General features: G+C 53.8%; 5 protein-coding genes across 5 annotated transcripts; 3 read left to right on the top strand and 2 right to left on the bottom strand.

Annotated features, from left to right (window-relative positions):
* Nucleotides 1-517: 517 nt before the first annotated feature.
* Nucleotides 518-2,174, top strand: J4E86_002369 (uncharacterized protein; the record flags this gene model as incomplete). Its single annotated transcript, XM_051442929.1, has 3 exons — nt 518-634; nt 702-847; nt 1,079-2,174. The coding sequence occupies 3 exons, from the start codon at nt 518-520 to the stop codon at nt 2,172-2,174; spliced, it is 1,359 nt and encodes a 452-aa protein (XP_051306517.1).
* A 325-nt stretch (nt 2,175-2,499) lies between these two features.
* On the bottom strand, nt 2,500-3,359 carry J4E86_002368 (uncharacterized protein; the record flags this gene model as incomplete). The annotated part of the gene is made up of 3 exons (XM_051442928.1): nt 2,500-2,592; nt 2,644-3,261; nt 3,333-3,359. The coding sequence occupies 3 exons, from the start codon at nt 3,357-3,359 to the stop codon at nt 2,500-2,502; spliced, it is 738 nt and encodes a 245-aa protein (XP_051306516.1).
* A 727-nt stretch (nt 3,360-4,086) lies between these two features.
* Nucleotides 4,087-5,257, top strand: J4E86_002367 (uncharacterized protein; the record flags this gene model as incomplete). Its single annotated transcript, XM_051442927.1, has 2 exons — nt 4,087-4,188; nt 4,241-5,257. The coding sequence occupies 2 exons, from the start codon at nt 4,087-4,089 to the stop codon at nt 5,255-5,257; spliced, it is 1,119 nt and encodes a 372-aa protein (XP_051306515.1).
* Nucleotides 5,258-8,437: 3,180 nt separating this feature from the next.
* Nucleotides 8,438-9,233, top strand: J4E86_002366 (uncharacterized protein; the record flags this gene model as incomplete). The annotated part of the gene is made up of 3 exons (XM_051442926.1): nt 8,438-8,466; nt 8,607-8,988; nt 9,018-9,233. The coding sequence occupies 3 exons, from the start codon at nt 8,438-8,440 to the stop codon at nt 9,231-9,233; spliced, it is 627 nt and encodes a 208-aa protein (XP_051306514.1).
* Nucleotides 9,234-10,160: 927 nt separating this feature from the next.
* On the bottom strand, nt 10,161-10,761 carry J4E86_002365 (uncharacterized protein; the record flags this gene model as incomplete). Its single annotated transcript, XM_051442925.1, has 2 exons — nt 10,161-10,311; nt 10,376-10,761. The coding sequence occupies 2 exons, from the start codon at nt 10,759-10,761 to the stop codon at nt 10,161-10,163; spliced, it is 537 nt and encodes a 178-aa protein (XP_051306513.1).
* Nucleotides 10,762-12,030: the final 1,269 nt, after the last annotated feature.

Here is a 12,030-nt window from a genome sequence, read left to right as displayed (position 1 = left end):
CTGCACTCTTTTTCTGCTCAGCTCCGCCCAACTTCGGCCAGACCCGCTTCAGTTGCCCTGACCGAACATCTGAGCACCTCCGGGCGTCTAGTGCCGAAGTTTACCAGCTAACCGAGCAGCAGGATGTGCCACGCTGCCTGTTCCCTCCTGTCATGGTCGTCACCGGAGACTAAGCAAGTAGCGCGAAGTTAAAAGTTCAGACAACAGAGGTTCCAGAAGTTGGGGAGCGTGGCTTGCGAGATTGGGTTTGCGATGGAAGATGGGGGAGAGGAAAAAAACAATTCCAAGGTTTTGCCGGGTGGCTTTGCGTCATTGGCTCGATGCTAAAGGCCATGGATGAGACTTTTAGCGCTTATCGATAGGGCGAGCAATCTGGAACGACTGAGGAAATTTCCAACGCGAGTTCACGTGCCTTCACCTGCGACGTTACATGCCCAGGTGCTGAGCTAGCCAATAGCAGGGTTTGAAACTTTCGCACTGCAGAAACGCGTCAATCTGCGCGACTGGGACTAAAGATATGGAATCGCATACCCGGTTTGTTGTTACGGCGTGGCGTGATAGTCGCGAGCTGCTTCAGCTGCGCCAGGACCTGTACAGTCCTGAGACTAGTAGGAGAGAGAAGGCGGTGAACAAGGTACGCTGGAAGAAATCAATATACTCTGCAGGAGAGTCGACAGCCACAGTGTGCTGATGACGGGTAGGTGTTTGCTTGGCGACTTCGAAAACCTGATGGCTTGCCATTGCTGCTGGACTCAACGGCAGATATCGTCGATGTAGTGCTTCAAGATGCAAGAGGCGAGTTGCAACATAATGCACTGCGGTTGCTGTACGCGACTGCGATATCGAGGTAGGTTTGTTCAAGCTGAGATTCATGAACATCTCAGCAGCTTTCCTACCCTCTGCATAGGACTCGTTCACTATGGCTTTGCAGCATCATTACTTCCCATCACTATCAATACTCCTCGTCCATTTCCACCAAATCATCTTCCACAACAACCTATCGATCATGATTTCAAACTGGCCTAACCACAGCATCATTCTAAATCCATACGAATCCCCCATCTAACACCACCCCCAGATTCATCACTGGCCTGGCAGACACGCAAATCGATCTAACCCGTGACCGACCCTCATGGTTTCCCCCCGGCAAATCCCTCCAACTCCCCCTCACACTCCTAGAAACCCGTCACCGAATCGTCCACCGACACCTCCCTTCCCTCGCCGAGCTAAAGCGCGCAGCCACCGAGTCTCTCTCCTGGCTCTGGGAATGGTACTGGCTCCAACTTGACCATGCCTTCAAGACAGGTGGTAGCCTTGCTCCCGCAACAGAAGAAGAGGAAGAACTAGGCGTCCAAAGCCGAGAGGCCGTCCGCGAAAAACTCCAAAGCATACTAAAAACCTATGTCAAAGAACGCAAGTCCGAGATCAAGAACAGAAAGAAAGACAATAATAGTAAGGCTGCTGAAACAGCGTTGTCGACGTATACCCTACGTTACGCACCCACTGCTACGACCACGCCTTCGACACAGACCCAACGCGTACTCCTGCACTTGTTAGTCGACGAGAAAATGATTCTGCCCACGGACAAGAAACTAGGCAGTACCATGTCCGGCGCCTTCATCATCTGGACACCCTTCTTACGTGCATTCTGCCTCGACGGCAGCGTGCTGCACATCAAGACTCTAGTCGAGCATCTCATGCGTGCTATGAACCGCACATCCCCCGCTGCGCGCGCAATGATGAATCCGGAGATGGATCCTGTGAGGGAGGGCTTGCAGGACTGGATTGTCCATGTTCTTACGGATGAGGAATGGGCGGGTGTACGAGGGGGAGGCGCGGCGGAGAGGAAGGTTGTGGAAGAGGTGCTTGGGCTGTGTTTTTCTGAACCGTCGTTTTGGAATTTGAAGGTTGCAGAGAAGGTGCTGGATGCTGCAAGGGACTTTGTGGATGAGAAGTTGTGGCGTGCTGTGCTCGATGCTGCGAGGGCGGAGGGGGCGGGGGGTGGGGAGATGGATGTTGATGTTGAGGAGATTGAGAAAGCTTTGCCTGTTAGAAAGAATGATGGAAAGGAGGATCAGGTCAAGGAGAAGATCAAGGGGCCGACTAAGGTGTTGGGGATGTTGAAACCGAGACCTATTGGATGGTTGCCTGAGGAGTGGGAGGATGATGAATAAAGAGGGGACTGCTCTGGACGTGCGGAGGTTTCATAGACATTCCTCGTTGTCACGTCAGGGACCCAAGTCGGACGAGTTTTAGATGTACGGCATATTCTCAGATTCTAACACCTCAGTGGCAATGTGCCAGCTGGTGTTGGTATCTATTCAACTCTCTCTCTCTCTGTCCTTCGTCTTGTATACGAAACGCTTTGCTTCGTTCTCGATATGTTCCTACTCTTCGTAGGTATCTGCACCGTCTCGTCAAGTTTCGTACGGTATGTCGGACACCGCGAGATTGTAGGTGATACACAGGTTTAATCCCATTCCTCACAAGCAGCCCTTCTCATATCTTCTCTTTGGCGTTTGAGACGCCTATCCGGGTTTCTACCAAGCGCATGAGCTTGATCGTTTGTTCGGCGAGTGTAAGGGTCAGAATCTATGTCAATGTTAGCGACCGAGTCCCACCTGTTACATCTGTCTGACATACCGTATGGGGCAGAATGCGAGCCAGATGGGCAAAGTACCCCTTGTACAGCGCAAAGATACCCTCCGTCTTGACCGTCCGACTCAAGCAATCAAAAGCCGATGTGTACAGGTTGCCCGTCTGGTTGTACATGCGCGACATGATGGTATCCGGGGGGTGCATAACACAGCAGACGACAAAGCCACTGGCCGTACTACTCGCAATGTGCAGCGGCATGCCCTCTTCCATACCCAGATGTTTCACTAACCGTCTCTTTGCGAAGAAGTACGTGGGAAGTTGTACGGAGCTGCCGAAACCTGTGCGTACCATGGCTGGTCCTACACCTCTGTACAGGCCCTTGATGCCTTCGCCGCTGTATATTTGTCGCATGCCATCGACGGCGTTTCGGTAGTTGTGTTGTGTGCCGACGGGTAAGAAGGGCGAGTAGGATTGTAACCGCGTCTTTACGAGGAAGAAGGGGGAGCCGGCTGCTGCGCCTAGGACACCGGATGAAGCGCCTGCGAAGAGGTTAATGCCGAAGGATTGGACGGCTGGGTCGCTGTATACGACGTTTGTGAGGGTCTTGCGGAGGGGTTCGTAGAAGCCGAGTCGGCAGCCGTTGAGGGTCATTTGGTACACGTACTGGGCGCGTCAGTTCCTGCTCGTTCCATTGTCCCTGAATATGTGTGCTAGACATACTGCGCATCCCAGACCGCGTAGTAAACCTCTGGGTCCTTCATTCTTCAGGATGACGCTGACACCATGGAAGACACCTTTGTATAATCGCGGCGCGTCACTTCTCGCTTTAAGCTCGCCTTGTAGTTGTAGTCTGGGCGATCGTCAACGAGCTGGTCGCGCAGGTGTTGCGAGCGAAGACGCGCACCGGATTTTGACGGTCTCGAAGCCGTGGGTTACTGTGACTGCACCGCATGCTGCTATGCCGCCGGCTATGAAGGAGCTGGTGGGGGTAGTCGTTAATACAATCAATACTGTGTTTAAACTTTATACTGAGTACCTACCCGAGGGTTGTAGACATTCTCACACTCTATGCGACTCTTCGGCGCGCGCGATTCGGAAATATGGGGGAGTACGTATTCGGTGGTGGTAGTAGTGACGTGGGTTACCGCGCGATCATGAATACGAGTAAAGAAGGTTTGTAGGAAATAGGGATGGAAGTAAGACCAGGCGAAACTGAAGCTACACACGTCTTGCCGTCACAATGGCAATGCTGAGGAAATGTCAAGGTGAATATGAATAATCGTTCCGGTTTCGGCTCGGCATGGCCAGCTACGTAAGACCGCTCGGACCCACTTCTTTCCATATGCTGCAACTCTTCAGCGCATTCCGCCGGCTCTAATTGTCCACGTCGCGTCGCGTGCTTGAGTTTACGCGCCCGCTGATTCGCCGACTGAAGAGGTGGAGATGAACGCAGCTGTCGCAGCAGAGGATTAGGAGCTCAACTCGAACATGGCTGGCTCAGCGACACCCGGCGGCGGGCCTCCACCGCCGCCTGCAGGCCCGCCGACACAGAAAGTTGCCGACGTCATAACGAGCTTCCGGCCGCAGAGGGTGAGACTAATATGCTATGCCTTTGTATATATCCAGTACTAACACCTCGTAGCGCTTCAAATCGGGCGGCCAGGGCACCTCAGTAACGTCCCTCGACTTTGACGACTCGGGCGAACTGGCCATTGTCGCACGCGACGACGATACCCTCCAAATCTACAACTGCAAAGAAGGCAAGCACGCCAAGGAGCTCAAGAGCCAAAAGTACGGCGTACATCTGGCGCGCTTCAGCCACCATGCCCAGAGCATCATCTGCGCGAGTACCAAGATCGACGACACCATCCGCTTCCTCTCCACACACGACAACTCGTACATCCGCTACTTCAAGGGCCACACCGACACAGTGACCTCAATCGCCCTGTGTCCGTCCAAAGACGACTTCATAAGCTGCTCGAAAGACAACACGGTGCGGCTATGGAACCTGCAATCCCCCAACTACGTCGGCATGCTCAACCTCCACGGCGCCTACCTCGCAGCCTACGATCCTTCCGCGACCGTTATCGCGATCGCGTCGCCGCCTACACAGAACGTCCTCCTCTACGATATGCGCAACTACGATAAGCCGCCGTTCGCAACATTCGACTTGCTCGAGGCTGAGCAGCGCTTCATGGGAGGACAAAAGGTCGAATGGACCAAGATTGAATTTACAAACGACGGAAAGAGTCTCATCGTCGCGACAAATGGTAGCGGCCATTTCGTGCTAGATGCCTTCTCAGGCGACCTGACGCATTTCTGCTACCGCAAGGCTGGCTCCTCAGGACGTCTCCCACCCAGCGCATCTGTCACGAACAAGTCCGGTGCCAAATCCGATGGCAGTGGTCCTGCAAACGGACAGGGCGATGTGTGTCTCACGCCAGATGGCAAGTTCCTCATTGGGGGTAGCGGCGAGGACGGTCTCTTGGTGTGGGATATTTCGAAAGCACCAGCGCCGAACAATATGCTCGAGCCTATGGAGAAGCTACCGGGACAGGGCAAGAGCGCTGTTGTGGGATATAACCCGAGGACCAACCTGCTGGCGAGTGCGGATAAGGATCTGTATCTTTGGCAGCCGGACCCTGATCTGATGATCTGAGGATGCAATAGTATCAGGAGTCGCACTGGAAGCTGGCTTAGCATCAGAGGAGAAGCAAGGGTGAGATAGACACATCGCGAGACAAGGAATCGGCATCGAGAGCTGCTCAGGCGGCTGCACGTCAACCAGCACGCTCGCCACTTCCAGGAAGCAGCGTGATCGCACTAAAGGATGCTCACTCTTCGGGTTGACCAACGTATAGGGAAGAGACTAGGTGCTCGTGGAAGAGACCACTTGAGAATCAAGAGGCTGAACCTGGTCTCGAGTGTATCACGTAGCGGATGTAGTCAAGTAATATACATCCCACCAGCAACCAGCCATTGAAGTGGGCAACAAGCAGAGTACATATCTACCTACGATCTAGTACTTACAAATACCCAACCACCCGGAAGCTAACTGAGCATACGTTTTGAAATACATGCCAGTGCACATGATAGCCATGCCCACTGCTGGAGCTTTTCTCCGCTGCCGACTTACCATGATCTCAAATACCCTTCTCTCATCTTCGCTCTAATTACCTTTTCGGGCTCTACTCTTCATCGCTCACCGTTCAGTCGCCAATTGCCAAGAGCGGGACGGGACTGTCCTCTCCCCTCGGCCCACTCCACCGACCAACACAGCGCACTCGCCCACTACTGTATACTCGCGGATCCTGATCGACTCACAAGCTCATAGCAAGCTTTGTCCCGCAAATCGCATTTCGAGGAAGTGTGGTGCCAAGGAGCTTCTCATTGGCAATTTCACTTAGACTAGGTGGGTGGTGTACCCATCGCGATGCTGTGTAGGTGGCGTCCATATTGCTTATTCTCTCGGTAAAACGAACGAGTTTTCCTTCAAACGACGCACGCTGAGCCTCATCTTCATGCATGGCGCTACGGATACGGGCTGGGCTGGGCTGTCATGCGTTGCGTGAATTTTGTTGTTCAAGAGGAAGGAGCGTCGGTGTTAGGCCACCCTCTTCTCACAACAGACAGCAGCACAAAAAGAGAAGGCGAAGATGGAGGTCGCCGATGTGCGAGCTTGAGCATTAGTCTTTTGGACACGTCGAACGAGACGAGCGAGATTAGGGCTCGTGACGACTTGCAGATTTAGGATGGGGTGGGCGAATGGGATGAGTGTGCGTGTGTGTTGTGCAGCAGTGCGGAGTGCAGCGTGTGCTGCAGATGCGGTGTAAGCTGGAGTGCAGGACTGGAGAAGGGGAAACGAAACGTAAGGTTGTTACACGAACAGACGGAAGGTCAAATGTGGAGCACGACATTGTGAGGTGGCTGTTGTTCGTGAAGCGCCGTGGTCCGCAGAGGCGAAAGGTGTTCTCCGCGGGCAGAGTTGCTGACATCAAGACAGGTGAGATAGACGTAGGAGCATCGTCGATCGCATGTGAAGGAAGGAAGCATCGCGCATACACCTCCTCTACGTAGATTCGCCTTTCAGCAGTCTGCTTTTACGATGGGATCTTTGAAATTGCTGCCCAGTGATCCAGGCATCTTCGTCAAGCCATCGAAGCGACTGCCCCGCTATTGGGCGATCGTAAATCCCATGTCGTGCAGCTCAGCTCGAGGGGAGCCGAATGCGTCGCACAACCCCAGGGTTCTCGGATCGTCGGTGCCCTAGACCCTGTCAGACTGTGCCTCGGACATGGAATCTGTCATTCGCTGCGACGAGGTTTCGTCTGATGGTGTACGCGCGTGTTGCTGTCATCTGTCTACATCTGACAAGGTCCAACCCAGCGCTGCTCGAGTGATGACATGGCCGCAAACTCTTCCTGCTCGATGGCGGATGGCAAAAAGCGTGATGGTGCTCTCGTTGGCTGCAGCTGAAGGATTCGGGGTCTGGGCTGATCGGCGGTATCTTGGGGAAGAGCGACAGGGTTTGACAGACGGGAACCCCTGAAGCTTGAAGCCTCACTTGAATCAAGTTTGGGCATGGAGACCTTCTCCGACCGGCCAGCGCCCATCTCCTCCTCTTCAGTCCGCGTGCGCCTCTTCCCTCAAACACGAGCAAAAAGTCCCGTTTTCGCCTCCGCTACGACGTGTTGCAGCCTCACAAAGCTGGCCTTGACCGATGCTGCGGTCGAGTCTTCAGTGGTCAATCCACAGAGTGCGTGTCTGGATGCCGTGGCTTGCAAAGACCTTCTCACGTTGTCCAGTAAGAAGATGATGTGTGCATGTCACTAGTGGTAGTGTGGCAGATGGCTACTGGGGTTCTCCGCATCTTGCCCATAGCGCTGGGTCATCCGCTCCTGCACCTCCCTAGCGATATTATTAGCCCCTCTTCTGCACAAGACAGAATACCACTTTCATCGTCGCCGACTGCTTACTCTCTGGCACCGACATTTTCCCTCGCTGGCGACCCTTTGGCTTTCGATATTAACTCGCCCAATCAGTAACTGCGTCACGCGCATGCTTACTTCGCATCTCGTCTCGGGCTCCAGAGGTCGTCTCGTGACAGGCCGGACCTCGATATTGCACGCTTACACCCCAAGCTAAGATTCGCCCTTCGTTAGCACGGCGTCTTTGGCTCCACATCCATCTGTCAACCTCGCGCCGTATCCGCACGGCATACCGACATTTCGACAGTCTGAACTAGCACCATCACACCTCGCCACTGCTAGATCAGGATTGCTGTGCGAGAATGCCGATTCGCGTCACCAGCTCCATCTCCCGAAGACAGTGCATGAAGTTGGGCAACGGAGGATGATGCAAGCCCCCACTGAGCACGCAACATCACAAACTCGACGATTCGAAAATCTACTTCCTATTGGACAATCCTCTACTTTGGAGTTCAATATACTTCCCCAGCCCACTATGGGGCTTACCTTTTTGCCTCGCCCATCGCCGTGCGGATCCAGGAAGCGCAGCCGAGCGGTGGCGGATATCGATGGGGAACATTCTTGTGTGCAGAAGAAGAAGCGGCGCCTTCGATTGTTCCTGATCACTTCACGACTATCGCCACAGTTTTCACACCCAGCAACCAATATTGTGGATCGCGGTAGTTCTAAAATTGCAGTGTGGGCCAAGCAAAAGGCTCTTGGACGAAACTTGCTAAGAAAGGCTGCCATCCTCAATGGCATACGCAGACGATGCATCTTGACCAAGGAGGCACAGTATGGGCGCGGTCGTGTGCCAGTTGAGCAGGAGAAAGAACAAGCACAACTTGAGTTGGCTAGATTAGAGTTCAACCATGGCAGTGTCGACACATATACGAGACCGGTACATTCTCGGGATCCCTCAGTACCGCCCAGTGCTGCTGTGAGGACTGGAGGACACTTTGTAGTCTCTGGGTCACCCTCCAGTTCTCCAGCGTCTTCGAGAAGCCCTTCGCCTACCTCGCCATCCCCAACATTAAGAAGTCCCTCCGACGAAGTTGCCGCGTTCCGCTCGCCAAACGAAGCATGGTCTCACGCTGCAAGAGACCCGGCACCACGTCGAGACTACCTACCCCTACCGCCATCTCCGCTTGGACTCTCAAACTATGATGCTCTCGACGTTGAAGATAATGGTGATGCGTTCGACCCGTACGCTCATCTTGACGACGAAGATGAGCCGATACCAAATCCATACGAGGATGACGATGAGGTGCCTTTCTCGCCTTCTGCCGTCACTTCTAGTTCATCCACCACAGCATACACCAACAATACACATGCCACGAGCATGTTCTCCGACTTCAACGTGTTGGGCCACGAAGAACCAGTTGTTGGTGACTACGACCAGGTAGATGAAGGGGCAGACGCGGTATGGCCAAGCGCGTCTACCTTCGATAGTTCAGCGCCTACACTCGCATCAACGTCGCCGGACTTTCCCGCCCTATTCGCAACATCGCAGTCCGCATCCAAGAGAACAGACTCATTCGCCATGTCGCCAAACTTCCGGCCAATCTTACCAACGAAATCAGTGTCACCGGAGATGCTCGCCGTGAACACCGCGGCCGCTACGTCGCCAAACTTTATGCCTACAGCACGGACGATGGCTTCTCCTGATCTTGCCCCAACACTAGCGCCAATGTCACCAAACTTCCCTCCTGTATCGACATCGCCCAATTTCGCCTCGGCATCTGCGGCCATACCGGCCTCGCCGAATTTGATGCCATTGGCTGCTCCCCCTTCGCCGAACTTCCTGCCGGTTTCCAAGTCGCCAAATTTCACTGCGCTCGATACCTCGATGATAGGACAGAACCCGACGGCATGGAACCATTTGGACAATCACCCAGGCCGAGCAGATCAGCCAGTTCGCACGAGTGACGTAGAAGAAGAACGTAGACGGCAGAGGAACTTGATGTTTATGCGTTTTGGATCATGAGACTTGTACTCAACGAGCGAGTTTCACGCGCGATAAACCTACCTACTGGATCTGCAGCATATATCATCACTATCGCATCCACCGAACGACATCGCCTAGACTTTCTACAACAAGGCGCATACCACACGTTTCCTACCAAACAAGACGTGAAAACTTCATTTCGCATCGCATTTTCGATCTGGAAAAAAACTTCCTTGTATTATCAAAATTCCAAAAAGGGTCCGGAGTATGGGAGGTCGAGGAAGTCACAAAAGCAAAGAATAAGAGGGCATTTGGGTTTGTTGTACTACTACATTGCGGGAAAAAGTGTGTTGTTTAGCGTTTCACATCCAACGGTTTGGAGTTTGGGAAATTTCTAGTCGCAAAGTTGCACGTTTGGGTAAGGGGAAATGTACATGCATGGTCAGGGAAGAGGACATTTGGCGTTTCTCTTCTTCATACGAATGGTCAAAAGAGCGTGTAGCATGTACAACAGTATCTGATTCAATTTACAATATGATCCAACATACCTAGATGGCTTGTAACGCTCGTCTTCAACTCTGTCATCTCAAGGTCAGTGACATCTTTCAGCCCACTCTGGAGACTTCTTCCTGCACTGCAGTCGCATTCTATGCCTTCTGCAACTTGGTAGCTCTGTCTAGAGCGATATCACACATGGCCTGAATGGCCTCTTGCCGCTCCGCCTTGATATCACCCCGATCAATACGCGAACGCATGTTCTCCATGATCTCCGATCTGGGGCGACCGTTGACAAACACACTACACCATTAATTAGTTCACAACCCCCCAAATAAAGTCCAGTCCGAGAAACAACCAAACTCACACATATCTCAGTCCCGGAAACTTCCCCTCATACTCCTCGTTCAACCGTCCCAGCATCTCCCTCTCCTCCTCCCCACCCTGCTGCAACTGCGCCTGCTCTTTCCGACTCTGCTCGCTATCCACCTTCTTCTCGCCCAACCTCGGGTGCGAACATAGAATCTCAGACAGCTTCTTCACATCGGCGTCGTCATCCGAGGCAGCTAGTGCAGCGAGCTGCGCGTTGACAGCTGTGATGAGGATGTCGTAGCTGGGGAAGGTGGCGGAGCGGAGCACGGGGAAGGTGATGGTGCGAAGGGGAGGCGAGGGCTCGAAGAGCAGGTCTAGAACGTTTGTGAGGGTGGACTCGGAGGCGTGGGGGAGGGCGCTGGCGGGTGGGAGTGATGTCATTGTTAGGGTTGAGGGTAGTGGCTAGTGGTTCGGGATAGCCGTTTATTGCTTTTCTCGCGATGCGATAGTTTGGGACCGGAGATTTGGCTAGCTGGGGTTTGGAATTGAAGGGTCGAAGTTGACGTTTGTAGAATGGTGGTGGTGACAGAAGGCTGTGGTTATGATCGTGGTTCACTGTTCAATCTTTTTTTCGCGGCCGCTACCGACCGATCAGCGATGCAGCGCATGCCTGGTCATGGCCAACGACGTGCATGGTGTCTTTACGTGGGTCGCTGCAAGGGGCAAAGCTGTTCTGGATGGATAGCGGGGCAGCACCGAAGAGTTAGTGTCGAGGTAGTTGAGCTTTGCAGACGGACTGCCGTCTAGCTTTTCCTAGTCCGCGACGCGTACCGTGTTTTGCAGTAAACAATGGAGGAAGCTTGTTTATACTGCACGGCGGAGTCGAGGTGCATTTTTTCAAGGTCCGACACGTTCCCACAGGCCCTCAACAAAGTGGAATGGACTGGGATGTCGTGTTATAGCACTTAGATTGACTGGCATAGCTGCGAGGTGCTGTCACGTCTGGTGATGCTCGAATTTGAGCTAAGAAGGTGCGCATTGGGACTGCGATCGACTGCTGGGTTGGCAGCTGTTTGCTTCTTCTTCCCCGCCTTGTCATCGGCGATATACCGGCGGCACAAGCAATGGAAGGCTTTCATAGCCGTCAGCCCTTAACTGTCGATCTGATCGAATAGGGTGTGACCTGGGGCGCCTCAGGATTGCCGGCTGTACCTGCGTTGGTGAGGGTCTTTATGCGCGCCAGGGCTGTCATGCGTGCGAGTATCCGAGATTATCGAAGGATACCACGTGGAGACTGCATTGTATGCAATCGCGTGTACAACTTCGCGTCGCTCACAAAAACAAAGAGCAAACGGGCACACGTGCAGTGCAGCAGTGGTGCAGTCTGGGGAGTCGATGTCGGTGAGAAGGCGTGTGGAGCGGGAGGCGGAGATAAAGTGCCTAGTGCTCTCAGGCCATGGAGCCCCCTGTGTTTCAGCTCCACGCTCGTCTTCACTGCCCTTCCTCCAGCTTGCTCTTTTGGAGGAGACTGCTAGGCGCATTGCACGGCACAGTTCCTGAAGCGTCCATTTGCCTCGACGCCCAGCGCAGCAGCCCCAATGGCCCGCCGCCCCATGCGCCTCTGCCTCTGCCTCTGATACACTGCCACCTCGGATCCCTGATTGCATGACCCCTACTAGCCCGGACCTCCTGGCCCCAGGCGCTTTCAAC

The sequence above is a fragment of the Alternaria arbusti genome (genome assembly GCF_024043155.1).
Source record: "Alternaria arbusti strain BMP 1465 chromosome Unknown scaffold_2, whole genome shotgun sequence".
NCBI classification, from domain to species: Eukaryota; Fungi; Ascomycota; class Dothideomycetes; order Pleosporales; family Pleosporaceae; genus Alternaria; species Alternaria arbusti.
Note: the sequence above shows the minus strand (reverse complement) of the source record. Positions and strands in the feature narration are given on the sequence as shown.